Source organism: Peromyscus californicus, unplaced genomic scaffold (assembly GCF_007827085.1).
Source record: "Peromyscus californicus insignis strain IS unplaced genomic scaffold, ASM782708v3 Scaffold_20__1_contigs__length_68692818, whole genome shotgun sequence".
NCBI classification, from domain to species: Eukaryota; Metazoa; Chordata; class Mammalia; order Rodentia; family Cricetidae; genus Peromyscus; species Peromyscus californicus.
Genome location: NW_026294503.1, coordinates 62,834,371 through 62,862,187, shown reverse-complemented (window position 1 = coordinate 62,862,187; position 27,817 = coordinate 62,834,371). Strand labels below are relative to the sequence as shown.

At 48.0% G+C, this 27,817-nt stretch overlaps 1 protein-coding gene across 1 annotated transcript; it reads right to left on the bottom strand.

The window, feature by feature from the left end:
* Nucleotides 1–158: 158 nt before the first annotated feature.
* Nucleotides 159–27,817, bottom strand: Pfkm (phosphofructokinase, muscle). Its single transcript, XM_052748821.1, has 23 exons — nt 27,684–27,817; nt 22,512–22,604; nt 15,650–15,723; nt 14,663–14,740; nt 13,130–13,319; nt 12,759–12,924; nt 10,777–10,821; nt 10,275–10,383; nt 10,065–10,160; nt 9,383–9,475; nt 8,515–8,640; nt 7,440–7,504; nt 6,860–6,923; nt 5,990–6,139; nt 5,515–5,585; nt 4,923–5,010; nt 4,692–4,844; nt 4,098–4,262; nt 3,034–3,095; nt 2,721–2,832; nt 1,088–1,187; nt 901–1,006; nt 159–684 (listed from the first exon to the last, which is right to left on the bottom strand). The coding sequence occupies exons 2-23, from the start codon at nt 22,594–22,596 to the stop codon at nt 540–542; spliced, it is 2,343 nt and encodes a 780-aa protein (XP_052604781.1). The 5' UTR covers nt 22,597–22,604; nt 27,684–27,817; the 3' UTR covers nt 159–539.

The window sequence follows — 27,817 nt, the reverse complement described above, 5'->3', positions numbered from 1 at the left end:
ATTGTGTGTTCGGGGACACTATATACCAAGAGATGCTGAAAAACCAAACCCTCCAACAAGCAGAAGTGCACGGGACAGTCACGTGTGCTGTTCCCCCAGGAGTTCTGTCGGGGGGTCTGGGACATGGCCTTGTGAAGGTAATAACAAGAGTACCGAAGCACAGTGACCAGCTGGCATTTATTAGTGTAGTTATACTTCATCACTGGGAAAAGTAAAGGAATCTAAGACTCTTTGTTATCACAAAGAAATAAATAAAGCTTATTTTTAGGAAAACTCTGGGTAGCTGAAGTCTAGCAGTAGCACTAGAGAAATCCAGCCCGTGTGCCGGATGAAGCTGGGACAGAAGGAAGGACAGTTACCTAGGAGATTCACTCACTGCCCCTCCCCCAACTCCTGGCCACAGCTGATCAAGGTTGTGGGTAGGAGGAAACCTAATAGGGTAGGGGGCTAGGGCTAACACACTGAGAGATCATGGGCTTAGATCTACCAGGGCATAAGCTGACCATGATCAGACGCTCTCCCCCTCACTCCAAAGAGGTCTAGACAGCCGCTTCTCCAGACCGTTTCCTAGAAATGTGCTCCAGGTGGGCATGGTCAGAGGTGTCCAGATCAATCTCGTACTTGGCTAGGATTTTGAGGATAGGTCTCAGCTTCAGCCACCACTGCTCCTTGGGGATCCGGTGCCTACGGAGAGATGAAATAATGGCGATGTGGTAGCGTACGCCAGTCAATTTCTACCAAAGGCTTATGGGAAGAAGCTGGGCAAAAGAGGCTGGATTTAGGGCATGAGAACCTACAGGTGTTACTACAAAAGGACAAGCATTAGAGACAATTAAGAGGCTGTGGAAAGCAGGGTAACTAGGAGCAGGGAGAGGGCCATTCTGGAACGTAATGACTTACTCAAAATCGGTCTGGTCTTTCAGCTCGGCCACTGGCTGAAAGACCAGGGTCCTCTTGCGCATCCCCAGAACACAGCCTGAGTCTGGAGTATTGGCAAAGATCCGTCCTGGAATAAAGGACAGTCAGTCAGTCTCTCAATTGGGGAGTGAACTTCTGGAGAAGGGGCTCACCCTCCCGCCCCACATACCGTTACGGTAGCTCTCTTTGATTTTCCCAGACATCCAATTCATGGCCTTAGCACCCATCTTAGTGGCGAAATTCCTGTCAAAGGGGGTCGGGCTTCCACCCTGAAGGGAGAAAACATAGAGGGAAGGATCCTAAGGAAGTGCCGAGATCTAAATACACAGAAAGAATGGCGCCTGGATTTACAGGGAAGGACAGTTGGAGCTGGCCCATGATCAAGCTCGAGGGTGGTCAGTTAAAGGACGTGGTAATCACAGCTCGCTCCACTCCACAGTGGTCCCATCCCACTTCAGTGTCACTATGTACTGTTTAGCTCGGCAGCTTGGCCACCATGATCACGGCTATGGAGATGTCCTTGTTCTCTGTAGCCCAACCCAGCTGTCCCAGGTAGAACCTCTCTGAGGACTGTATCAGTTTTTCTATGAACTAAGAGAGGGCAGGTAGAAAGGTGGAGGGGGGGGGAAGAACACAGGACTTCATTCATATATATATACATATACATATATATATAAATATATATGTATACACACACACACACAGTAAGGCTCCATTCCTGCAGAGGTTGAACCTTCCCTTGACCTGAGATACTGGGAATTCTTTGTGGATAGAAAAACACTGGTGCTTAAGAGGCCATTTGGAACTAGCAGAACCCATGAATGAGGCCTTTCTCCTAAAGCCCAATTAGTGGAGATGGAAACCTACACTCATCAGGCTCAAGAGAGGTGATGGTGTGGTGGGAAAATCAGCTAGGCTCATTCGGCGCTAATTCACATTAGGTAAGTGGCCTTGAAAATGTTTTTCTCTCTAGACCCCATTTTCCTCATCAGAATCACTGGTTCTCAATTAGAGATCCCTTGGGGAACATCTGGCCATGTTCAAAGGTGTCTTTGTTCAGATTGAGGGTGAAGGGGAGGTATGACTGGCTTATAGGTAGGTAGAGGCCAGGAGTGCCGCTAAGCTCCTACAATGCATACAACAGCCACCCACAGCAAAGAACTAATGTCCCCCAGTGGCAGTGACTCCAAGGTAGAGGAACTATATCCGAAGCAAAGAGAGTGGATGGCATGCATGTCTGGAGCTGTGTGCTGGTTTGAACAAGAATGGCCCTACAGGTTCCTACAGTTGAATGCGCTGTCACCAGGGACTGGCACTATTGGAAATTAAAGAATTGAAAGGTGTGCCCTTGTTGGATGACGTTTGTCACTGGGGTTGGGCTTTGAGTTTCAGTCTTCCCTCCCTCCCTCCCTCCCTCCCTCCCTCCCTCCTCTCTCTCTCTCTCTCTTTCTCTCCCCCCCCCACATCCCTCTCTCTCTGCCTGTAGACTAGGATGCAGCTCTCAGCTACTGCTCCAGCACGTGCATGCCTGCTGCCGTGCGTGCAGCCATGCTCCCTGCCATGAGGATAATGGACTAAACCTCTGAACTGTAAGCCAGCCCAATTAAATGTTTCCTTTATAAGAGTTGCCTTGGGCATGGTGTCTCTTCACAGCAACAGAACACTGACTAAGGCAGGTTGTGTCTGAGATAAAGATGTTTTAATGTGTGACCCAACCTTGTTCCATGGTGACAGTGAGGCCCCAACAGATTTTGTATGGCTGTTGGGGGGCTCTGGGTGACTCGTGAAGGGTGTCTCACTACCTGCTGCATGTGGCCAAGCACATTTTTCCTGCTGTCGAAGATGCCTTTCCCCTCCTCCGAGTACAGGTTGAAAATGAAGTCAGTGGAGTAGTTCTCATTGCACTTCTCATTCCTGCCAGGGAAACCGGAAGCCTGGGAGTCCGTTTTCATCCCTGCCTTGTGCTTTATGGGTTCTTCCACCTCCTCCCAAGGCCCCTCCACTCCCACGCTCTTCCACATCTGATCCCTCAGGCGTGCCAACCACAGATCCATCGATGGGCTAGGGCCACACTGACTAGTTTCTTAACTTAGAAACAGACTGTTAATGAGGTACCTCAACACCAAGCCTCTTTTCACGGTTGTTTTCATCTTCTGCACCAGATGTTCAACATTCACCTGAAAATGAACCAGTAAATCCTAAGCTTAGCTGGGATTGGTCAGGGTGGACAAGCACCCTGTCCTCTTCTACATCAAGCCTTTCTAAGAGGGGAGAGGGCGTGGAAGAGAGTTGTTCACAGCCTGGGCTGGCACTGGGTCTGTGTCCCTTAAGTTTAGGGCCAGTGGAACTTAGAAAGGCCCAATCCGAGACAGGCAGAAGTCAGAGAGGGGGCATCAGAAAAGCCTCCATGATTCTCCCTCTCCCACCTCTGACCAGGAACTTCTGGCTCCCCTGCCCTCAGAAGTGGCTGCTCACAGCATGTGTTTTTACACTTTTGATGTGTTGCTCATAGTAAAGCAGTGGTCCAGCTGTTGGGAATGTGGACCCTCGTTTGAGCTTCGAGCCGAGCATGAAAACAAGACTTCCTCTCTCTGCTCTCGGCAGGGCTTGGCTGGGATCCTGAGCTGGGAGTTCCCCAAAGTGCTGCTAAATCTCCACTTTGTAGCCTTCTTCTCCTCTACTGAACTTAAAACTGGAAAAATAATGATCATTTGATCCCTCTGTGAAATACAAGATGAGTCCTGGCCAGAGGTGAAGGGATATTTCCCTCAGAACTGGAATGGCAGCAAGAGAAATCTGGGGAGAAGAGATCATGGATTCTTCAAGCATTTAAACTACCTGCTCTCTCGAGTTCTGAAGTTTCAAAACTCTCTAAACCTTCCTCACCTATAATATGGAAGCAATAGCTTTACATACCTGTTGTGAAGATATGATCAAACACCACCAAAGGGCTCAGCAGCATGCTGCCCGACAAAATGAAATCCCAAAATAGAAGCTGTGGGCATGTATGTGGGACAGTACTGGAGAACACTGGCAAGGAGCCCTTCAAGTCTGCGTGGGGCTGAGCCCATCCTCTCCATCCTCCCCCTGAACTGCCTAGCTCTGGTTACTATAGGAACACTCAGGAAGATAGACTGGAACCGGAGAGAGATACCTAGAAGGCTCTAGTGGCCATCTACCTGTAGATCTCGAATGGTGAAGGGCTCCTCAAAAATGTAGGCAGCATCGGCCCCAGCCGCTAGTCCTGCCATGGTGGCCAGATAGCCACAGTAGCCACCCATGGTCTCGATGATAAAGACCCGACGCTTGGTGCCGGCTGCAGACTGCTTAATCCGGTCACAAGTCTGTAAAGACAATGGACCACACAAAGATAGGGTCAGGAGTCGAATCCTTATTCTTATTCAGCTTCTTTCACTAATTCAACTCCAGAGCTATAGCCTTTTAGGCCAGTGAGACCCCTGGACCTCATCAAGGTCCTGCATTCAAAGAGGGCACTACACTGTAGAACTCCTCTCCTGGGAAGAAAGCCATACCTATCTTGAATGTTATTCAGAATAGGGATAGTAAACTGTATAACTTCAGAGGACATAACAAAACAGGCCCTTTGGTAACAATGATATATTTCTAAGTGAAGAGAATAAATACCAGCACAGATGCCTGGCTGCACAGAGTATTTCCCAAACACTGCTATTTATTTAAAAAAAGAGGCTCACTTTCCAAGACCAGAACACTACTCAAGCTAACGAGGATGAGCGGTGGTGGCAGGTGCTCACCGTGCAGATGGTGTTTAGTGCTGTGTCAGCCCCGATGCTGAAGTCTGACCCAGGGACGTTATTGGAAACAGTAGCAGGAATGACCACAAACGGGATGCAGAGCTCATCAAACTGCTTCCTGCCCTCCATCAGCTCCAGGCCCCCCGTGTAAGCCTAAAAGAGCAGCAGGACCAGACATGAGAAGGAGAGGGAAGGTGGGAGGGGGAGGAGAGGGGACAGAGGGACACTCACCTCAAAGCCCCCAATGATGACAAGGCCCTGAATGTTAAACTTTGTTATGTTGGCACTGATCTGTTCCAAGTTCTTCTTGGGCAGAGTCCTAGTTGACCGGTGGCAAGGATCAGGGAGGAGGAAATTGGGGGTGAGATAGCAAGATGGATGAGAGAAAGGTTAAGAATTAGAAAGGTGAGTCAGATGTGGTGGCGCACGCCTTTAATCCTGGCACTCGGGAGGCAGAGGCAGGTGGATCTCTGTGAGTTCGAGGCCAGCCTAGGCTACAGAGGAAGTTCCAGGACAGGCAGGGCTGCACAGAGAGACCCTTTCCAAATGGAAAGAAACAAACAGGAACGAAAAGTGCTTTCTTTGGTGTCTGGACCTATGGCCCCATTCTTCCCCACAATCTCACACCATTCTAGAGTACACAGTGGATCTCTAAGGGGTCAGATCTGCTCCATGTTGTGTGGTTGGGCCTGTCTATCCTCACTGAGGACACTCTTAGTTTTCAGAACAGTAGATGTAGGCCCTAACCTAATCGATTGATGCCCACATTCAAAAGCATCTTGAAAGGGTAACTGGGAGATGGTGCTCCCAAAATACCATTTACCTTTTAGTGCCAAGTTTGGAACCACCTTGACCAGTCCAGCCTCCAACATAGCTCCAGCCAGCTTCTTCAATCTGCAGGGAAAAGCCACACAGCTCTGCATCCTGGCTAGAGTGCCAGGAAGCCCATGTGTGACCGAGGCCACTTCCTGAGCTCTGACCCTACAGTCCCCCTTGGTTGGAAGGTAACCTAGCCATTGGCTTTTCCCCACACTGAACTTCTTCCACCCTTCTGACTCATTTGGGAATAAGTATCTATGATGGCAGACACTGTGCTGAGCTCTGGGACAGAAATAAGTAAGATGTGATGTTTGGAAAGGATTGGTCCAGGGTTCCTATCCTTATTACCCTAAAATTAACTGTGCTCCCTGGAGAGACGTTAAGGTGGCAAGGAGGCAGAGAAAATGGACTGGTCACCCTACACGGACCTTCTCTGGTCCCATACTGCACATGTATGTCCTTCCTTTGTGTTTTCGTACCTGACCTTTGGCCAGACCCTCGAAGCCATCATGTACAACCAGCACTCGGTTACCCTGGATCAGGCCAATCCTCACAGTAGAGCGAACGGCAGCGTTCATGCCTGCAGCTGGGGCCCCCACATTCATCACAGCCACTGTGTGCAACCCACCCTGTACCAAAGGAAGCAGGGAGAAAATGAAGAGAGAAACACCCCCAGAGGGGAGATCACCAAGAGAAGCAGAACTCTGAGACCCTAGAATATGTGTGACAATACACATCACTCCCCCAGGCAATGCTGGTACATAGCCTGCTACTTTGTCCTATAGAAACAAAATTCGTCACCACAAATCAACACATAAAGCCTGCATCATCATTATATAAGATAGAAGGCCCTGGAGAACAATGCTTCCCAAAGTGCGGTCCTTGGGCCACTTGCATCCCGATCCACCTGCGATGCTTATTGAACAGTACATTCCTGTCTGCTGCTCTGCATCTCACTTTCTGCTGAGGGAAGGGCCCAGGAATCTGCATATTTCATAAGCATCCCAGACAATTCTGATGAACAGTAGACATTGAGAACCGCACTTTCAAGGGAACAGGAAGTGAGGTAGATCTTGGTGTGATTACACCCACAGGATCAAAGCCCTCTTTCCTGCCTCGTGCGCTTTTGCCAACCCTGAACTTGGTGTGAGTCTTCAGTTCTCTAACTGACAAGGTGAAAACACAGGACTAGTATCTGGGATGGCTAACAGAGTCATCACACAGGGTCAGGGTTCCAGCACTGAAGAACAGTGGGGACAAAGATAGGGCAAGGCTAAGGTGGTGTGGACTGCGGGTAGCACTTCATGAAGAGAAACTGAGGCTGAGGGGAAAGGGCAAGTTGCCAGTACCTTAGAGACTGGGGGTCTGACATGGGCTAGAAGCTTGTACACCTCCCAGTTGTTCATGAAGCTCCTATAAAAAGTACAAAGAGAAAAAAAAAAAAAAGTACAAAGAGAACAAGGTGTCTTCAGGCTGCTCCTTAGTGCAAACAGCCCCAGGAATCCAGGTCAGGAGTGGGGTCTCAGTGAGTTTCCACAGGGTAAACCTCTGAGGAACTAACCAGGCAGAGCAGGGACTAGGGAGGGGCTTGCAGGGGAGCTTGCAGGGGAGCTATTCATTCATCAAACACTCCCTGCGTGTTTTTGTCCCAGGTGCTGTGCTCAGCATATGAGACAGTTCTGTGCTTAGGGACACCCAGAACCTAGCTGAGGGCCACATCTAGACAGAACAGACTAGAATAAAAAGGAGAGCATCCTTGGATGAACTGAGCTTCTTGGGCACCTCACAACTGACTTCCTTGGAGAAGAAACTGTTGCAGACAGTAATTAGAAAAGGCGGCTCATGTTTGGGGCCTAGAGTGATACAGATTTCCGGCTTTGTTCTGGTGTCTGGTTGCCATAAGTAACTGCTTTCTGGTCATTTTCTCACCGGCCTCTCAGCTTCATGGCTTCATCAAATCTCTTCTCATCCATTGCCTTGGTCACGTCCTTGGTCTATGAGGGAGGGACACAGTAACTGTCACAACTCCAAGGCATGGTTCTGCATGACCAAATCTCCTTCCTGCTCATCTACACTCCACCTTTTCCATGTCCCCCAAACTATCACAAAACATCTTTTATTTCTTCTTAATTTTTCTGAGCAGCAAAGACGGGACTAAATTAGAATTCTGGGCAGAACAGAGGGGTGCTCGTGGGTGGCAGGACCTTCCCCCTCTGCACTCAGGTCCCTACCAGCCTCAGGATGACTGAATAATGAAAAGATTCTGCCAGGTGAGAAGGGTCCCCACCGTGTGCTGCTCAATGGCTGCCTTCTACGCAGAGCCCTGGCTTCTGTACTTTGGGGATGCAGTCTCAAACATGGCTGCAGGTTATTGGGTTTCTCAAGTCTCAGAGAGAAGCAAGCCCCAAAATGAAGGTGACCCCAACAAACAGGACCAACACTCTAGTTCAGCAACCAACCACTGTATTCATATTGTGTGTTCAAAGGAGTGGTTACCCCAGAGAACCCAACATTTTCCAGGTACTATGTCAGATGCATCACAGCTTCTCCTCAGTCTTTATCACCCTGGAGGTGAACAGTGAGTACCTCTGTTAATTTAGAGAAACACGTTTAAGGTAGACGTCACGTAGAGATAAGAGGTAACTGGCTAGAAGTTAATAATCAGTGTTCCCGAGTCTTAGTATTGTTAGGAGAGACACTGTATTTGTGTCCCTCCTACATAACTACATGAAAAGGGTTTGAGGTTGGTGCTTATAAAATGTTACAGTGAGTATGTGGACCTTCCCTCTTCCTCAGGAACGCTCCAGGTGAGGAAACTGATGCCAAGTGGTGGTCTCAGCTCTTGGGATTGCAGTCCACTGTGTCCTTGGCCTTTCTGTCTCTCTCTCCACCATCCTGCCTCTCCATCTTTTTCTCTACCGGGACCGTAGAAGTTGATCTCGTGCCCTTGAGCTCCCAGGAAAGGGTCTAAGATGCTAACACCCAGAACAGGGTCAGCACTTACCACTTGGACACACTCCATGAGGGGCAGGCGCACTGCCTGATTACCAGAGAGGCTCACCACACAGGCTGGGGTGTCTGGGGTCCCCTCCAAAAGTGCCATCACTGCTTCCACGCCCATCCTGCTGCCCTAAAGGAGTCCATGGGACAAAGAATTTGCTTAGACCTCCCTATTTGTCTTAGCTAAGAGCCAGGATGCTCAGGGCCCTTTCCAAATCCTAGGGCTGAGTTCCACATTGAAAGGCTGCATCCAGGTACCTGCTGTGCTTTGCCTGCTTACCCAGATCTCACCTAAAGCTTGATGGCTCCCTGCCCAGATCTCACCTAAAGCTTGATGGCTCCCTGCCCAGATCTCACCTAAAGCTTGATGGCTCCCTGCCCAGATCTCACCTAAAGCTTGATGGCTCCCTGCCCAGATCTCATCTAAAGTTTGATGGCTCCCTACCCAGATCTCACCTAAAGCTTGATGGCTCTCTGCCCTCTGGTCATCAGAACCCTAAGGATTGTACTTGGTTCCAGAGAAGCATGTCCATGTCATATTGTGATCAGTAAGTTATGGGAGTTTAGCACTATTCTCTTGTTCCTGCTAAAGAAGTAGATAGCCTTTCTTCTAAGTGAAACAGGGTAAGAATGATAAACTGAGTATCCAAGTTAGATCCCAGTAGCTTCACTGATGTTAGAGCTCGTAGATAGTGATCCTCACAACTAGGATGCTGTCACCTGCCATCATCTTTCTGTATGGGAATAGATGAAGATCACTGTGGCCCAGAGGCTGGTGGAGGGATAGCGTGGCTAATGATATAAGCCCCATAGAAGCAGGACTGCAAGGCCGGGGGCTCTAAGGTACAGGAACACAGAATTCTATGACTTACCAGAATCCGATCAAAGGCTGATGGTGTCCCACCCCGCTGCACATGTCCTAAAACAGTAACCCTGGTGTCATATCCAAGACGCTTTACCACCAGCTAAAAGGATGAAGAAAGGAAAACACAAAGGAAGAGATGCAATATCAAGACTCAGAGGCCAACAAGGGAGTGGCCAAGCATGCTGGGGGGACAGGGTTTCACACCAAGGGAATGGCCAAGCATGCTGGAGGACAGGGTTTCACACCAAGGGAATGGCCAAGCATGCTGGAGACAGGGTTTCACACCGAGGGAATGACCGAGCATGCTGGAGACAGGGTTTCACACCGAGGGAATGACCGAGCATGCTGGAGACAGGGTTTCACACCGAGGGAATGACCGAGCATGCTGGAGACAGGGTTTCACACCGAGGGAATGACCGAGCATGCTGGAGACAGGGTTTCACACCGAGGGAATGACCGAGCATGCTGGAGACAGGGTTTCACACCGAGGGAATGACCGAGCATGCTGGAGACAGGGTTTCACACCGAGGGAATGACTGAGCATGCTGGAGACAGGGTTTCACACCGAGGGAATGACCGAGCATGCTGGAGACAGGGTTTTACACCGAGGGAATGACCGAGCATGCTGGAGACAGGGTTTCACACCGAGGGAATGACCAAGCATGCTGGAGACAGGGATTCACACTGACATTCTTGATGTCTTCTGAGGTGATTGGCTTTCCGTTCTTGTCGATTGCACCCTCAGCAACAATGATGATGTTAAGACGAGAACCCCGGGTCCTTGTCTGGTCAAGAACAGGAGAAAGTGGTTAACGGAATTAACTGAACAGGAGAAAATAGATCACCCATGAAATACAGTGAGGGGTTTTCCCCCCAAGGGCAAGATAAAACATCAATACCTCACTGAGCCGCCGACAAAGGTGTTCCTCCCAATCATCATCTGGTGGACATTCAGGAATAAAAACCCAATCGGCCCCACAGGACAAAGAGGTGACAAGGGCCAGGTATCTGAGGTGAGAGCCAGAAGCATGGACTAGGAACCTTTATATTCACAAACAGCCTCATCACACCCAGCAAGATCTCTCGGTACCCGTAGCGATGAAAGATACAGGGACCTTGCATTTCATTCCTGAAGCAAATGAGCACTAGGCCTGGCAATGAGATGCTGTCCTTGAGGGTCACCGCCACCCTACTGGCTTCCCAGCTCAGAGTGCCCATCCTTTCATGTGTACCTGAGCATGGCCCATATGTACACATAAGTAGGGGAGACAGTGCAGAGGCAGGGAAAGAGGGTCATGTTGTGTGGAGCATATACACTTCCAGACTCCACAGGACTCTCTGGGAAGAGGAAAGGGCCATCTCTAGGTCTATGGAATACAGGGGTCAGGATGGGGTTCTTACCCACAGTGGCGGCCCATCACTTCCAACACAAACGTCCTCTGGTGGCTGCAAGAGAAGATGAGGTTTACAGTCTGCATGTCCCTGTGGCCAGGACTAAGACACCATCCACACCTAGGCTCCTTGGCCTCTGGGAGATGCATTTATGCTGCTAGCTATCCAGTAGGTTTCCTGAAAGACTATGAAGACATAAGAGAAGCAGTTTAGCCTCCTGGAGCAGTATGGAGATTCCATTCCCGAAAAGGATGAGTCTCAAGAGCAGAGAGAAATAGAAAAGATGTGGATATGGGGCTAGGCTAACCTGGAGTCTTGTAAGCTTCCCTGGGGTAAACTGGCAGCCAACTGTCTTCCCATTTCCTCCACTGACCCCCTACCCGACCTGTTTACTTCTGAGCAGTTGTGTTTATGGCATCTGCACAGTTGGACAGGGCAGCTCAGACTGTGAACTCCCCAGATCTGCCTTAGACTGAACCACACAAGACGGTGGTTTCTCAACCTGTGGGTCATGACCCCCTTGGGGTCGCATATCAAATATCCTGCATATCAGATATTTACATTACGATTCATAACAGCAGCAAAATTACAGTTATGAAGTAGCAATGAAATAATTTTATGGTTGGAGGTCACCACAAAAGAACTGTATTAAAGGGTCGCAGCATTAGGAAGGTTGAGAACCACTGACATAAGAGATCGTAGGTACAAAAGACCCCAGAGCAACTTGCCTGAAAAACAGACTAGAGAGTGGGAGAAAGTCACTTAGGGGGCAGAGCAACTTCAGCATTCTAGGTGAGTCTCAGAAAAGGGGTTCTAGCCCCAGAACAGCACTCACAATGGCTTTTCATTCTCATTCGCTCTTGCCTGTCCTCTTGTCTACTTCTCTACTGCCTCCCTCCCATCATCTATTGCCTCCTCCCATCATCCACTGCCTCATCCCATCATCTACTGCCTCATCCCATCATCCACTGCCTCCTCCTATCATCCACTGCCTCCTCCCATCATCCACTGCCCCCTCCCATCATCTACTGCCTCATCCCATCATCCACTGCCTCCTCCCATCATCCACTGCCTCCTCCCATCATCCACTGCCTCCTCCCATCATCTACTGCCTCCTCCCATCATCCACTGCTTCCTCCCATCATCCACTGCCTCCTCCCATCATCCACTGCCTCCTCCCATCATCCACTGCCTCCTCCCATCATCTACTGCCTCCTCCCATCATCCACTGCTTCCTCCCATCATCCACTGCCTCCTCCCATCATCCACTGCCTCCTCCCATCATCCATTGCCCCCTCCCATCATCTATTGCCTCCTCCCATCATCCACTGCCTCCTCCCATCATCCACTGCCTCCTCCCATCATCCACTGCCTCCTCCCATCATCTACTGCCTCCTCCCATCATCCACTGCCTCCTCCCATCATCCATTGCCCCCTCCCATCATCCACTGCCTCCTCCCATCATCTACTGCCTCCTCCCATCATCCATTGCCCCCTCCCATCATCCATTGCCCCCTCCCATCATCCACTGCTTCCTCCCATCATCCACTGCCTCCTCCCATCATCCACTGCTTCCTCCCATCATCCACTGCCTCCTCCCATCATCTACTGCCTCCTCCCATCATCCACTGCTTCCTCCCATCATCCACTGCCTCCTCCCATCATCTACTGCCTCCTCCCATCATCCACTGCCTCCTCCCATCATCTACTGCCTCCTCCCATCATCCACTGCTTCCTCCCATCATCCACTGCCTCCTCCCATCATCTACTGCCTCCTCCCATCATCCATTGCCCCCTCCCATCATCCACTGCCCCCTCCCATCATCCACTGCCTCCTCCCATCATCCACTGCCTCCTTCCATCATCTACTGCCTCCTCCCATCATCTACTGCCTCCTCCCATCATCCACTGCCTCCTCCCATCATCCACTGCTTCCTCCCATCATCCACTGCCTCTCTCCCACCTACTGCCTCCCTCCTGGATGCTTTTACCTCTGAGCAGTGGTGGTGATGGCGTCTACAATCTCTACAATCCGGTGCAGGGCAGAGTCAGTACCAATGGTCATATCAGTGCCACAGAAGTCATTGTCGATTGAACCAACCAGGCCCACAATGTTCAGGAAGCTGGACTTGGTAGCCTCCTCAGCTGTGATCTTCCCTGTGAGGGGAAGCAAACCAGAGGCCACCAGCTGAGAATCTTCCACACCTACAGAGTTGATTACTAGAGAGACTGTAGGCAATGGTAGATAGGAGAGCAAAGATTGATTGTTTGTGTGAAGTTAACATTATGTCTAAGAGTACAGATATAACCCAGGCACGGACACACAGTCACATGAAAATCAATACTGATGAAAACGTCTCACCATCTTTCTGGAGGTCATTCAACAAGTCACTCCACTCCGAACGGAAAGTGTCAGCTCCAGTGAGGCTGCCATCACCTCCAATGACACACAGATTGGTGATTCCCCGCTTCACCAGGTTGTGGGCAGCCCGGAGTCGACCTTCTCGTTCCCGAAAGTCTTTGCATCGGGCACTTCCAATTACTGTGCCTCCCTTCAGGGGAGAGGTAGAATTCAAGTCTTCAGATGGCACAGGCAATTTTGAGTTCCACATGCTAAGATTTCCCCATTGCCCCAGTGATAGACTAGCATAACCACGCCAGTCCCTTAAGTTCCCAACATCCCTGAGTCATTTGTCCCTTACAGAGGAAGAGAAAGTGGTGCTGGATATCACAGTGTCTTCCCCATATTCTGTCACACATCTTAGGAGACTACTGAGACAACTATTTCATTGGAGATTTTATCATCAAAGTGATTATTTTCAAGAATAAGGGAATTCGTATATACGTTAGTTTCTATTCCAGCTTTATCTCCATCTTCCACATTGACTTCAGTCTGGATTTTCCTTAGTGCCTGGCATTAGTAGATTGTATCCAAACTATTTTAAGTATCTCTTCCTCTCTAACACACTGGAATTGGACCTGAGATTACCCAGACAATTGTCACCTTGTCCCTCTTAGTTCCTTGGGGTCTGTGGCGTTAGTGGCAGGAGTCAGTGTCCAGGTATTCGCAGGGGGAACAATTGCTGTGTAGGAAGTCTTGATTTCCCCAGGACTTACAGATACTCCGAGAGGTAAGTAGATTTAAGAATTTTCATGAACAATAAATAGATGCTCCTGGGCATCCATGACTCTAGGTTATTAGTAGAGAATGATTATTTATTCTCAGGCCACCTTGTGGTGGGCACTATTGCCTGTATGGGAACTTCACCAGACCACTACATAGTAAGTGGCTTCCCATGGAATGTTTAGTGGATTTAGGTAAGGAACGGGAAACAAATACAAATTTCTGACTGGACCAGTGAAAGGTTATGGTTCTAAGCTAGCCCAGACTGGACACATCTTAGAACACTTGAACAACATGGAATAATTACAGAGGGCTGTAGATAGAAAAAAACCAATGTCCCTGGGATTCTCTGAGACGCTGCAGGATGGTCTGGATTCCCTTTCTCCCTTAAATAGTCCAGTTTCAGGCTGTCACATCTCTGTCACATGAGGACTGGCTGAGCTCAAGGCTGTTGGCATCAGTCCTCTAAGGTTATTTTCAGGGCCAGATTTTCCCCGTGACCCCAGAGTGGAACTTGCCTGTGATGTGCCAGGGGCAGAAGTCTTGCTATGACCTTTCTATAAAGGGCAAGCCATCCCAGAACCACCTTCCCACCCCCTTCACCTCTGCCAGAAGCCAGGATGATGTTTTCAAATGCAAAGAGTAAAGGGCAAATATAAGCCTCATCTGTCACCGAAACCCTCCACACTGAACCAAGTGGCGGGGAATCCGGGATACCAGAGTGGGATGAGACGAGGTCAGTACAGAGAACACGAGCTCTCTGGGACATACCAGCTGAAGCATCATGGAAACGCTCTCCCAGGTGGCCTCCCTGATGTGCTCACCACCATCCACCAGGCCTTGGTAACCCTGAAGGGAACAGTATATCCATTAAGCCTCCATTCAGCATTCTCTAGATGGCCAAGACTGAGACAGCTTCCCTAGGAGGAGGTTCAAGCCGTACCCTTCCAGTAATGACCCTGGATGACCATGAGAATGTTATAGTTAGTAAATCAGTCCAAAGAGGGGCATGTCAATCTTTTTGATGTTCTAGTTTCTCCCATTCTTTTCTTTTCTGAGACAGGGTCTCACTGTGTAGCTCTGGATGGTCTAAAACTCACTATGTAGACCAGGCTGGCCCCCAACTCACAAACATCTGCCTGCCTCTGCCTCCAGAGTACTGGAATCAAAGGCATGTGCCACCATGCCTGGCTTTCTCCCATTCTTGAAATATCAAAATACCCTTCCATCTTAATTTCTTTTTTCCCCTCATCCCATGTCCTCCAAGATGTTTCCAGGAGAACTAGAAGACAGCTGGTTTTGATAACCTGAGGAGAAAAGAGGATGGAGGGAGGGAGGAAAGAAACAGGACTTCTCATAAAACTACCAAACTTGGCGGAAGGGCAAACAGACTGCACAGAAGAGTGGGCGAGGCATGAGAGGGACTGAGCAAAGGGAGCCAAGGAGGAGCGGAAACCTCAGAAAGCTAGGAAAATCCACAAACACAGCGAGACCCTGCCTACCTGGGGCTCCCCCCTTGGTTATACTAAACTTTCTGGAAAAGACATCCCATCTCGGTTCTTTCTCTGTGGATTCCCTCTTCTAAATTCAACAGGCAATGTGAGGACCCAGTTTTCAGAAATCAAAAGTGGGAAGGAATGACTCAGTGAGACAGAGAGCCAAGGACAAGAAAACACAGCAATTCAGCTAGGAGGTGAGGAAGAGAAGGTAGGAGGAGGGTGGGAGGCAGATGAGGCAGAGAACAAAGTGAAAACCAACCTCATGGACAAAGAAGACACGTGCCCCCGTAAAGATACCAACTCGAACCACAGCCCTGACAGCAGCATTCATACCTGTGAGGAGGGAGGAGAAAGTCAGGGACAGGTCACTCCGAAGAAGCGCAGCCCTGGAATGCAGAGTTACGTCCAGCTGAAGACTGGAGTTAGTCCTGTGGTAGGGTTTGCTCTGAATCTAGACTCCTCTCATCCAAGCCCTCTGCTCTCCCCCGTTTCAGTGACTGCATCCAGAGCTAATGGAGCTCCAGACACCCCATCCACTTCCCTCCAGCCCCTAAACCTGGGCCTTCCCAGACCTCTTCCTGCTGGGGCGTCCTGAGAATAACAGCAGTGAAAATAGCAAGCACTTCCTCCAATGCATTTTGTAAGTTAGATACCACCAGACTTGGTCACATAGTGTCTCTTTAATCCCTCGCATAACCTGGAGATTCCTCCATTTCACAGACTTCAAAATGGAAGCTCAAAGGTGTCAAGGTCATAAGGCCAAAGAACAGATTTGAATCCAGGTCCTCACATGTTCACATCAGCACTTTGGACTGGCTAGTCCGTCTAACCTCAGCGGTTTCACTGGGATTCCCTTGTTTTCTGCACTGAATAGAGACATCTAGCTTTAGGATACTGTTCATGGGGAAACATGACTTTTCTATGGCTAAGTGATCTAATGGAATACAGTTTGTTTCTAAATATGTTTATTACTGGATGATGGAGTGGATTCCTTTGGGGGACATGCACGCGCGCACACACACACACACACACACACACACACACACACACACACAGAGCCACCATTGGAGTTGTCTACATCTCTGTGTGTACCACCCAGTTGTGATTCTCTAGCTCCCTCAATGCCAGGAAATGTGACAAGCGTGCAGAGAGACTTGGTGAGGCATGCACTCCCCACTGTCCTACCTTGTGACATCACCAGGGTTCATGATGATGCTTGCACATCTCAGAGACAAGTAAGTCAGTTTCTAAAACTGCCATAGCCACCCTCTCTCAGCATAAAAGGTATCATAGGATTCTTAAATCCTGCCTGGAAAAAGATCATAAGCCCACAAACACTCGGGGGCTGTCACTCTTGGAACCAGTGCAGTACCAAACTGAAAACCATCGCAAACTACTGAACAATCCAGAGCTGCTTAGAATAAAATAAGAATAAGATTTCCTTTTCTTTCTTTTCCTCTCTTCTACCTCACCCCTTACACAGTATCTATTATTTAGTTATTAGCTCCAAATCAGACTGCGGGGCCATTCAGCCCTTGAACAAAGATGAACAGGACACACATGGTCCTGCCATGGTGCTAAGTGTTGGGGGTACAGCAGTGAGTGATATAGTGTGAGAACTACCGTCCCAAGACGTAAAAAATGACCGTGGTAAAATGATCCCTAAGGGAGAGGAGTGGAGAAGCACAGTATGAGCAGAGACGTCCGAGCTTGTCAGGAGTGGTCCAAAACTGCAGCATTTGTCCTGAAACCTAGAACTCTATTTCCTGTTCTTTTTGTCAGATAGACAATTGAGGAAGACCTTCTAGGCAGGAAAAACTGTAGGAAGGTGGGGGCCAGGAAATGACTTCAGGTAATTCAGTATCATAAGAGTAGAAAGCAGAATAGGAAGTGATGAGAGAGAATGCCACAGGGGGAAGGTGCCCATATGCCATTTGAAGAAGTCTGACTTTTATTCTGTAGGTCTGAGTTTAACTGGGGATCCATGGATGTGTGATCAGTTTCAGCAAATCCATAAGCTCCATGAAACTATATGAAAGTTTTATGGCCATAACATTTTGTCTGGGAGAAGGCCCATATTGTTCATGATTCTTACACAAAAATAGTTACAGATAATCAAGAATCTCTAAGAATTTCAAGAGTTGAGGGACATGATAAGATTTGCATTCCATAACAGAAGGGCTCTGGCAGCAGGGTGACAGGCAGCCAGGTAGAGGGGTCACTGGGAAGAGGGGACCTTCTGGCATCCTAGATAAGACATGAGGAGGCCTCACTAGAAAGGGGCCATGGGACAAAAGAGATAGTGGACAGAAGACACTCAGAGAACAAAGAAAGGGACTTGGATCCAATAGGCAAAGTGATTGGATTTCACACCCCAAAGAGAGAGGTTCCCCGCTTCGGACGTAGGCAAAGGGTAAACGGAAGTGCCATTAACTGGGCATTTAACTGGCATGCCTGGTTTGGGAAGGTAGGGGTGGGGGATGGTATGTTCACATTAGTATGTGTTGAAATTAAAGTCCTTGCGGGACATGCACACCAACTTGGAAGAGAAAACATAGACGATTAAAAAAGCAAAGGACAAGGCACTGAACTGAGGAGAAGTGACTGTGATTGCTAGTAAACGGTAGGAAGAGAGATACAAGAAGAAGCAGGGCTTAGCAACATCTTAGAAGCCAAAAGAACCATTTCCAAAAGCAGGAGCCGTTCCAAATGCATCTAAGAACGCATCTGAGATGAAGCTGGAGAGGTTGGGCTGGTCAGCAGAGGCACCTATGAACACAGCTACCTCGTGACATCACTGAGGCGAGGTCCGTAAAGTCTGAAAGTCTAAGTTCATATATTTAGTTGGAATGATCTGGAATAACAAAAACCTGCACAGGGAGAGGCTTCTCAGAGGCTCCAGTGTGTGTGAAGGGAGCGTGAAAATCAGGGCAGAGCCCTTGACACTTCCGCACAGATGAATAAAGCCAGCTCAAAACCACCTTTGCAGACCTGAGACGGCTGCTGCTTCTCCGGGCTGCCATACAGCCTTACTGATCCGGAGCTCTGGACTATACACTGGCGATCTGAGGAAATGAAGAACCGTTGCTCTGTCGTCAGGGTAGAGTTTTCTTTCTGACCCCCAAGCTGAGTAAGGTGTGAGGGGCACCACAGAAGAAAAGACATGACCTGAAAGGTCTTCCCTGTTAAGCAAGCACTAGTTGGTAGGAATATCCAAATCTTTGGGAAGAAGAAAAACCCCACGGTAAGGAAGACCCGTTCTCCCTCCCTCCCCACTTCCCGACCTCAGTCCTGCCAATCTGCAGAGGCCACCTAACCCACTGCCGCATGGTCTCCTGTGCTCTAACCCTAGGTGCCTGGACACGTCAGACTGGGAAGTAGAGTTTAAAGGCAGAGCCCCCCAAAGTCTTGGTCTCTTCTACCCAACCTCATGGCTTAGCCTAGTCTGGCCCTAAGCCAGTCCTGGCCTGACTTTTCTTGGCTGTTCCATGTTTCCCCAAATAACCCTCTATGAGCAGCTGCATGATTTATTAGAAGCAAGATGGAGGATAGGATTACAGGAAGCATGCAAGAGATATTCTGGGACAACCAGGAGGGGCTCTGAAGAACGCTGTAGGCTTGCAATCTGAAGCAGCCAATGGCAGCCTCTGGGGAATCCTTAAGGGAGAAGAGCTGGGTCTTGGTGTCTGCACAAGACTAGGCAGAAAATAGAAGCTAATAAAAACTGCTAATTGAGGATGACCTTGCATTTCTGATCTTCCTGCCTCTACCTCCCGACTGGGATTCCAGGTGTGCACCACCATACCCAGGATGTGTGGTATTTCATGCATCTAGATAAGCAATCTACCAACTGAGCCACATCTTCAACCTGATCACAAGGGTTTGGGAAGTTGGTACTGACAAGTTTCTTCCTGGGCTTTGGAAACGTTAAAAATTGTGACAAATGTTTGTTATATGTGAATTGTACTTTCTAACGGATGTATACTAAAAATTATAAACCCTATAATAACTATCCAGAGAGAGATAATAAAATCCCAGTGCTGTACTCCTTTAAAAACAGGATATGCACACATTTGGAGCTATGGCCTGGAGACAGAGGGCTAGAACAGATGGCTGAGGTCCTTTCCAAGGCTGGATATGCCAATGTCAGGAGGCTCAATGAGGTATGATCAGTGGGGCTGTGGTCTTTTGGGGTTAGAAAAGGAGTATGATTGAGTATTTATTCCATTCAGCCTAACATTTCAGAATTCTTGACTTTTGAGCTCAAGACATCTATTAATGGCCATATTCCTACTTCACGATACTGGCTTTGCTGAGCCCCAAGAATGACAGGTGTGGCTTCTGTGGGTTTTACAGAGGTCACTCTTGCTTCACCATGATGCCTGTGACCCCTTGGGAAAAGCAGCTTTCCTGTGCTCTCCTCCTCGGAGGCCCAGCTCACTGTCTCTGGGAAAGTCACCACTGTATTGGGACTTCTCCTTCAGCTAGGATGTCTAGCAGTATTTCAGACTTCTGTTCTGGTTTCTTGTCTCCTAGAATTTCATTTTCTATCTCTCTGGGTCCCTCCTGACATGCACCTATCATATTATATGGATTCACAAGTGACACACTGTAACTCTCAGAAAGTCCCAGAGGCCTTGGCTCTCTTTCTCTGTCTCTTTTCTTCTCCCCTCCCCTCCCCTCCCCTCCCCTCTCTCCCTTCCCTTCTCTCAACCCTCTCTTCCCCTCCTCTCCAGAGAAGGTCCTTTTCTTTCATTCCTTTCAAATGGTCTCATGGGTTTTTCCCCAGGTTCTCTCTTTTCCTAACCTAGCCATCTAAGTACACAGGACACAGGTGCATCACTAAAAGGTGTATGTTAAAGATCTCAGTACTGGCATGGAATTCTACCAGTAGAGAAGAAGCAATAGAATCTGGGTTAGAAGCATTTCCAGCCACCACCATGGTTCTGGATCTCTAATCTGATGACTCAGGCCTCTGTGCCATAGCCTCCTCCCTCAGTTTCTTCACTGTTAATTCTGATTTGTTACATACATCATAAGTATAATCATATAATGTTTTAAAATAATTATTTTAATAATTAATAATAACTATAATTTAACAATAATTAATTTAAATAATATTTAAAATAAATGTATTTTAAAATTTTAAAACCTGGTTTGTAAATACACTAACAGAAAATACCATAACACAGGGTTTGGGGAGATAACTCAGTCAGTCAAAAACTCAGATTCCAGCACCCATGTGAAGCTGGGCACAGCAGCATGCATCTGTAAACCCAGTGCTGAAGTATAAAGACAGGTGGATCCCGGAGCTGGCTGGCCAGTGTGCACTAGCCACGTGGGGTATGCTTATGTAATCAGTGAGAGACCCTGTCACCAAAGAAAGAAAGAAGGTGAAGAGAGACTGAGGAAGACATCCAACTAGTCTCCACATACACGTGTGCATGCACACACACAGAGAAATACCACAAGAGCAAATATCATCTTTTTCATAGACACATCCTTAGCACCTGCCACTCTGTTGGAGCTCAATAATTCATTTTATTCATTAACAATCCACTTACTGAGTGTGTAGTATGGCCAGCCACTCTTCCAGGCGCCATACTTGAATAAAGGGATCGTTTTGGTTTTTTTTTTTAAGGCATTTTTCTTGTGACGTATTTCTCAGTTCCTCTCACCAGGTCTTATCATAGCCAACACAGCCAGTGCACACTGGCTTACTTTTATTCATGTGCCTAAGTAAGAACCCCAGTGATAAACGGGATCTCTCTCAAGAGAAGTCGGCTTCTTCATAACAGGGCTCTGCACAAAGTGAGTGCTTAGTACTCAATCCTAAGTCACCGAGTACCCTCAGAAAGACTAGGGTCTGCACAAAGCGAGTGCTTAGTACTCAATCCTAAGTCACCGAGTACCCTCGGAAAGACTAGGGTCTGCACAAAGCGAGTGCTTAGTACTCAATCCTAAGTCACCGAGTACCCTCGGAAAGACTAGAGTCTGCACAAAGTAAGTGCTTAGTACTCAATCCTAAGTCACCGAGTACCCTCGGAAAGCCTAGGGTCTGCACAAAGCGAGTGCTTAGTACTCAATCCTAAGTCACCGAGTACCCTCGGAAAGACTAGAGTCTGCACAAAGTAAGTGCTTAGTACTCAATCCTAAGTCACCGAGTACCCTTGGAAAGCCTAGGGTCTGCACAAAGTGAGTGCTTAGTACTCAATCCTAAGTCACCGAGTACCCTCAGAAAGCTTACATTTCTTTGTCTATCATGTCTCCATGTCCTGTTAACCCTTCAAAGAGATTCTTCTCTACAGCATACTATCAACTCAAACATATAAAAAAAAAAATGAAAATGGGAATTGTTTTGTTCTTGAATCATACATCCATCCCCCCCCCCTTTTTTTTTTTTTTGGTTTTTCGAGATAGGGTTTCTCTGTGTAGCTTTGCGCCTTTCCTGGAACTCACTTGGTAGCCCAGGCTGGCCTCGAACTCACAAAGATCTGCCTGCCTCTGCCTCCCGAGTGCTGGGATTAAAGGCGTGCGCCACCACTGCCCGGCTCCATCTCCCCCTTTTAATCTTTCCCAAATACTTTATTTTTATGGTTTCTTTGACTCTATTCAGAGAAAGGTTTTCTCTGTTTGCTGCCCCTCCAGCCCCATTGCATCTGTAGCGATTAAGGGATGATCTTCCCGTTTGTTAAAGGGCTAATGGACCAGAAGGAAGCAGGATAGCAGGGCGCTGGCTGGCACTGGTGAGTGGAGATGCTTTCCTGAGGATCTAGCTGGGTTGCCCAACACCAACTCTGAGTCTCTTCCCTTTCCCAGTATCTCCCAAGTCCTTGAAATGAATCCATCTATTGCTTTCTCAACAATCTTGTCTCAAATTCTCAACAATGCTGCTCAAGGACCAACAGCACTAACTTCCAGAGAAACTTGGATAAAAGTTCTACGAAAGTTCAGATCAACTGTAACAGAGCAAACAATATCTAAATAGAGGTTGGTGTCAGAACTTCTAGGAAAATCCAGGATCCAGTGTGAACCTACATTAGGATAGTTCTGGTCTACAGACTGAGGGAGTCAAGAAACTCAAGGCTCATAGCAACCATGTTTCTGTCCCTTTCACTTACCTTGGGCATCTCCACCAGAGGTTAACACGGCAATGGCCTTGCCGATCCCCAGGGTTTTGGCTGCGTGATGCTCTTCATTGGTCATGATCCACTCTAGAATTCAAGACAATTAGTCAGTTAAGATGCAATGGATCAAGGTGCCACTTGCTCAAGAAGTGTCTGCCTTAGACTGGTAGAGCCACTCAGTCGGACTCTCCACTAAAGCAGCTGTGCAGTCACGGAGCTTTTGGAAGTCTTCCAGAGGAGAGCCGCACCCTCTCAGAGTGACAAGCTAAAGTGTCAGTCATCTAGACCAGGACTACATAAGTCCTGGCTTAGCCTTCCCTGTCCCCTCCCACCCCAACTGGAACCAGTCTTCAGAACAGGCTAAGGTCGAGAGGAAAGGGCACTTGACTTGAAAGAAATGAGAAAGCAAGGGGGGGACTCTGAGTGCATCCTGGGGTCCTCCCTTTTCATGAAGGAAGGAGGTGCCACAGAGGGCCTAAGTCAGGTGAGGTTTGAGGTCCTGACAGAGAACCAGCAATGAGGAAGCAAGCAGTCAAGCACAGGTTGGCTTCTGGCTAAGAGCAGCGTTGAGTGACGCAGAAGTGAGTGAGCAAGGCTGCGTGGCTGGGAGCTGAACTGGTGTTTGGGTTTGTAAAGGCACAGCAGAGCCAGACAAAATAATGCTGTTAATTCTATGAAGGGTTAGGGTCTTTCTGCAGTTCTGCCCATTCCTCTCATGCTCTCAGCTTTCTAAGCAGCTGCTGAATCTTTTGTCTTTGGGCTTTGCCCCTCACATTACATACTATTCAAATGGAAGGGTAACAAAATGTCTACCATACACACACACACACACACACAAACACACACACACACACACATATACACACACACACATACACACACGCAAACACAAGCATACCAGTATTGTGAGGAGACCTTTATATAGCCATTTATAGGATATATATATATATATATATATATATATATATATATATAATATAAAACTCAAGACATACTTTTATATCCATAAAATGCCAATAGGTTCATCCCTCCCCGTTACCCAGGCTAAAACCTGTTACTTTAAAAATGTATCTCACCTGCCTCTCAGAGTCAACACTGCCACTAACCCTATTGTCCTTCCTTTTTCTCTTCCCTGTCCATGTCCTCTTTTCTATCCTGTTACCTCCTTCTACCTGAGTTGTTGTGGCAATAGTTGGAGCTTATCTCCCTTAACACAGTAGCTTGTACTGCCCTTCTTCGCTTTATTTAAACTTTGGTGAGAAGGCTGCAGGCCCCTGAGGCTTTGGTGGAAGGAGGAGCCATGCAGAGGAACAACAACCTCAAGGGAAGTTTGCTTCTGTCCAGCATCTGGGGAAATTGGGATAGTTGCTTATAGGGACTAAGTCACGTAAGCATACAAACCCACAGATGCCAGTAAAATACGTGTGATGAGACAAACATGAAACCAGACACATACAGTTAGAGACAAAGATTCACAAACATACTACAAAATCAGCGCTGACCGGTCAAAGCTTCTTGATTCGGCATTCAGAGCTCCTGTGATTGAGCCCCTGCATATTGCTTCAACCTCCTCACTACTGCACGTCCCATGGATCCTTTGGTCCACGGCCATCTGAGCATTACTTTGCTCATCCCATCTGCATCCTTTGGCCAGGCTAGCCTGTCTCTTTCCAGTCATCCAGCCATCCAACCATACATAAATAATACCTCACTCTCTCCTTTTAAGCTACACCTCCTCACCCTTTTTAACCTATTAAATCTTTACTAGCCATCAGAGGTCCTGAAAGCCTTCTTTTTGAATCTTCTACAAGTCACATATTGTTTGGAAATAATCATTCATTTAGTATTTAAATATAACTTTAATGACGTTTTAATTGCTTCTTATACACTAATAGGAGGGCCCGACTAGATCAAGGGTCAGTAGACTACAGCCTGGAGGGCAAACCCACCATTTTTCACTTATATGTATGGCAGCAAACTATGAAGGGTCCTTATATTTTAAATGGTTGCAAAGATATTTTATGACATGAAGAAGAATTGAAGTTCAAATCCCCATAGAGCTGTGTACTTGCCTGTAGTCCCAGCTACTCCGGACTGATAGAACTCAAGAGTTCAAGACCAGCCTGGCAACCTGTCTCAGAGAGGGAAAAAGAAAAGGCATGTCCATGCTCTCCTTATCCACTCCCATTATGTGCTCTAACACTGGGCAGGGACTGCAGTAGACCTGCTGGTGTGCAAAGCCTAAAATCCCCTGTGTCCTGTTAGCAAAGCTTCCTGACTGCTGCAGGCTGCAGGAATATATCGTAAGAACTCAGCTGGTTATGGCAAAGTCACTACCTGGAGGGATCAGGGAATTCCTCCAGAGGAAGCCAAATTCCAAGCAGTTTTGGGTGTTATTTGGCTTGTTATATAACAGCTGTCTTCTGTTATGAAAATCATGTGTGCCTTCATAGTTTTCCCAGTTGACTTTTCCCTAAGAAGGGCTAACAGTGTGGACTGATCACTGTGTGGACATGCACATTCCAGGTATTTGAAGAACAGCCTCAGGAAAGGCTTTCTCTGGAATCAGATATCTCCCTTAGCCACTTTCAAGGACTAGCAGTGATATGCTAACTGGTCATTAGCACTCAGCTGACCTTCTCTTTTACCACTCCCATTTTGGATTGTTAAAGAAAGCCTGGTGGTCACTGCCGGAGGAAACATTCTCACCTGCCTTTATGACCCTGTGGAATTCAAGCCTGGCGACCTTGCTCGACCAGGGGCTTGATATAACTGGATTCCAGGGAGACTTAGGTAACATGGAGAACGGAGGATAGAGAAGAGAAAAGAGAATGGAAGAACTAGACGGGTAAGAACTTGAGAGGAACAAACTGAGATGGGGAAGAACTAGATTGAAGGGCTAGAAGAGAGGACTAGAGGGACGAGATGGAAGATGAGGAAGAGCCAGATGGGGAAGAACAAGATGAGGAAGAGCCAGATGAGAGAGAAGGAGACGGGAGAGGAGCTGATATGGGAAAGAACTAGATGGATGAAAACCTAGAAGGGGCAGAACTAGATGAAAGAATTAAGATAGAACCTAGAGGGGACAGCAGATAAATATAGAGAGAAATCAGGATAGAAAAGAGCTAGACATGAGAGCAGAATAGAAGCTGTGTAGAGAGAGAACTATCACAGAATAATAAAGTGTATGGACTAGGGAGTTTCTCGTGTACATAGATTCGTTTCTTTTTATCAAAAATCATCAGCTGGTTGTAGATTCTTCCCAGAGCCTGGGAGGGGACTGTCGAGGGCCTGGACCCCCATAGTCCCCGATACCTGACCACTGGGCTGCATTACTGTTAGATGCACTTCCCCTAACTAGACAGCAAATTCCTCCAAGGTGGGGAATATGTGTATTTTCCCAGCTACTTCCAGTGCTGGAGAGATGGCTCAGAAGTTCAGAGCACTGGCTGCTCTTCCAGAGGACCTGGGTTCAATTCCCAGCACCCACATGGTGGCTCACAACTGTGTGTAACTCATCTCCATTAGACACCATCTTCTAGCCTCCACACGCACGAGGCGCACATGCGATGCACAAACATATATTCAGACAAAACACTTACAAACATTCCTACCCACTGAAGAGCATGCACACAGGGGAAGCTCAGTAACAAGTGCTGAAGAGCATCAATGAACTGATACACCATGTACGAAGAGTGGGCTTGGTAATGGACAACGCTCCATATTCTACTCCTAAAAACTCAGGGCTGGGAACACAGCGCAGCTGTGCAGCACTGGCAAGACCCTAGGTTGAGTGCAAGACCCTGGATTGAGTGCATCACAGTTAAAAAGGAAGAAAGGAAGGAAGGGAGGAAGGAAGGAAGGGAGGAAGGAAGGAAACAAGAAATGGAATCAGTCCAGAACCACCAACAGATTAATGGGTAATAGAAACGTGATACATATACATAAAGGAATTTTACTCTGCTGTAAAGAAAATCTAAATTATTAATTTTTCGGGAAAATGGACGGACTGCATAGTGCAATATTAAGTGAGGTGACCCAGACTCAGAAAGACAAGAACTGCATGTTCTCTCTCAGACGATGATCCTGTCCTGTAAAGTGTACCTGTATATCCAAGAACGGGAGTAAGTGTGAGCCAAGTCTAGAAAATTAGTAAGGAGACCAAGAGAGTGCAAAAATAGGTGATGAAGGATGGATGGGGTGGGGGTGGGGGTGGAGAGATGGAACAAGAAAGAGGAAAAGAGACCAAGGAGTGCAAGGAGAGATCGGGGTAGCAGCGTGGTGGGGAGATCTACTCAGACACAGTTTGTTCTAAAGTGTCATAATGATATCTAATAGCTTGTATGGTAATTTTAAATAAAGAAAAACACTCAGACATACCTAGGACTTAGAAAATGGCAAACTGGTAAAGCAACATGAACATACATATACCTAGAATGTTAACCTCTCGATTTCTGTTGTTCTTGAGAAAGACTACATGATTGCAGGAAATAGGAACCCAAAAATTTAGAATAGAAAGAAGCAGACATCTGACTATACTGCTCTTTAAAACACTGAGTTTTCTCTTTTCTTTCCCTCCTGGAGTTCATCACCGGATTGGGAGGCTCATCACCTGTAAAAGCCCCTGTATGCCTCGATGTCATAGTTTCAGTGAGGGAGAGAGGGCTCACCTCCTGAATCTGTATGTCAAGAGGCATAGGACACAAAAACGCACGCGGTTCGTACACCCGCATCCTTTAAGGACCCACAGTGACACGCATGTGGACGGAATCACGGATACCAAATATAAATACACAGAATCGTGTGTGTGTGTGTGTAAGCACGCAGGAGGCAGGAACGCAGCCTGGCAGGCAGCATCATAGGTGCACCAATTTGAACAGGCTATGTGCCAGGGGAGGGGTCAGGCAGCCAAGTGCAAAGCAGCTGAGCACGCCGGGCCGGCCGTGCATCTGGGACCCGAGCCTACAAATGCTGGGAGGTTAACCGAGGGGCTCGGCTTCTTCACGCGTCCCCAGCACCCATCCCCCTCTCGCCTGCGATTTCGGATGCCTTGTCACGTCTGGCCCTCTGTCCTTTCTGTCCTCCCCTCCGCCTGCTCCCAGCACGTTCGCTCCCACCTCACTCTAGGCTTCGCCCCTCGCTCCCCACCCAAGGCCTCCCTCTTGCCTGGTAGTTTTAGCTCTCCTCCGCCGCTGCTTTCTTGCAGATTGTCCTTGGGGAAAGGGGGGAGGGGAGCTCGGCGAACACGGGGAGGAGCCAGGTGGAGGCAGCCGCGGGAGGAGGAGAAGCTTCCAAACCTC

What these genes read in the sequence shown, in the direction of transcription:
- Pfkm (XM_052748821.1), bottom strand. Translation starts at nt 22,596, where the DNA reads ATGACCAATGAAGAGCATCACGCAGCCAAAACCCTGGGGATCGGCAAG. An exon ending in CAAAGAGAGCTACCGTAACG is followed by an intron (nt 1,007 to 1,087) that starts GTATGTGGGGCG and finishes CCTTTATTCCAG; the next exon opens with GACGGATCTTTGCCAATACT. An exon ending in AAAGACCAGACCGATTTTGA is followed by an intron (nt 685 to 900) that starts GTAAGTCATTAC and finishes ATCTCTCCGTAG; the next exon opens with GCACCGGATCCCCAAGGAGC.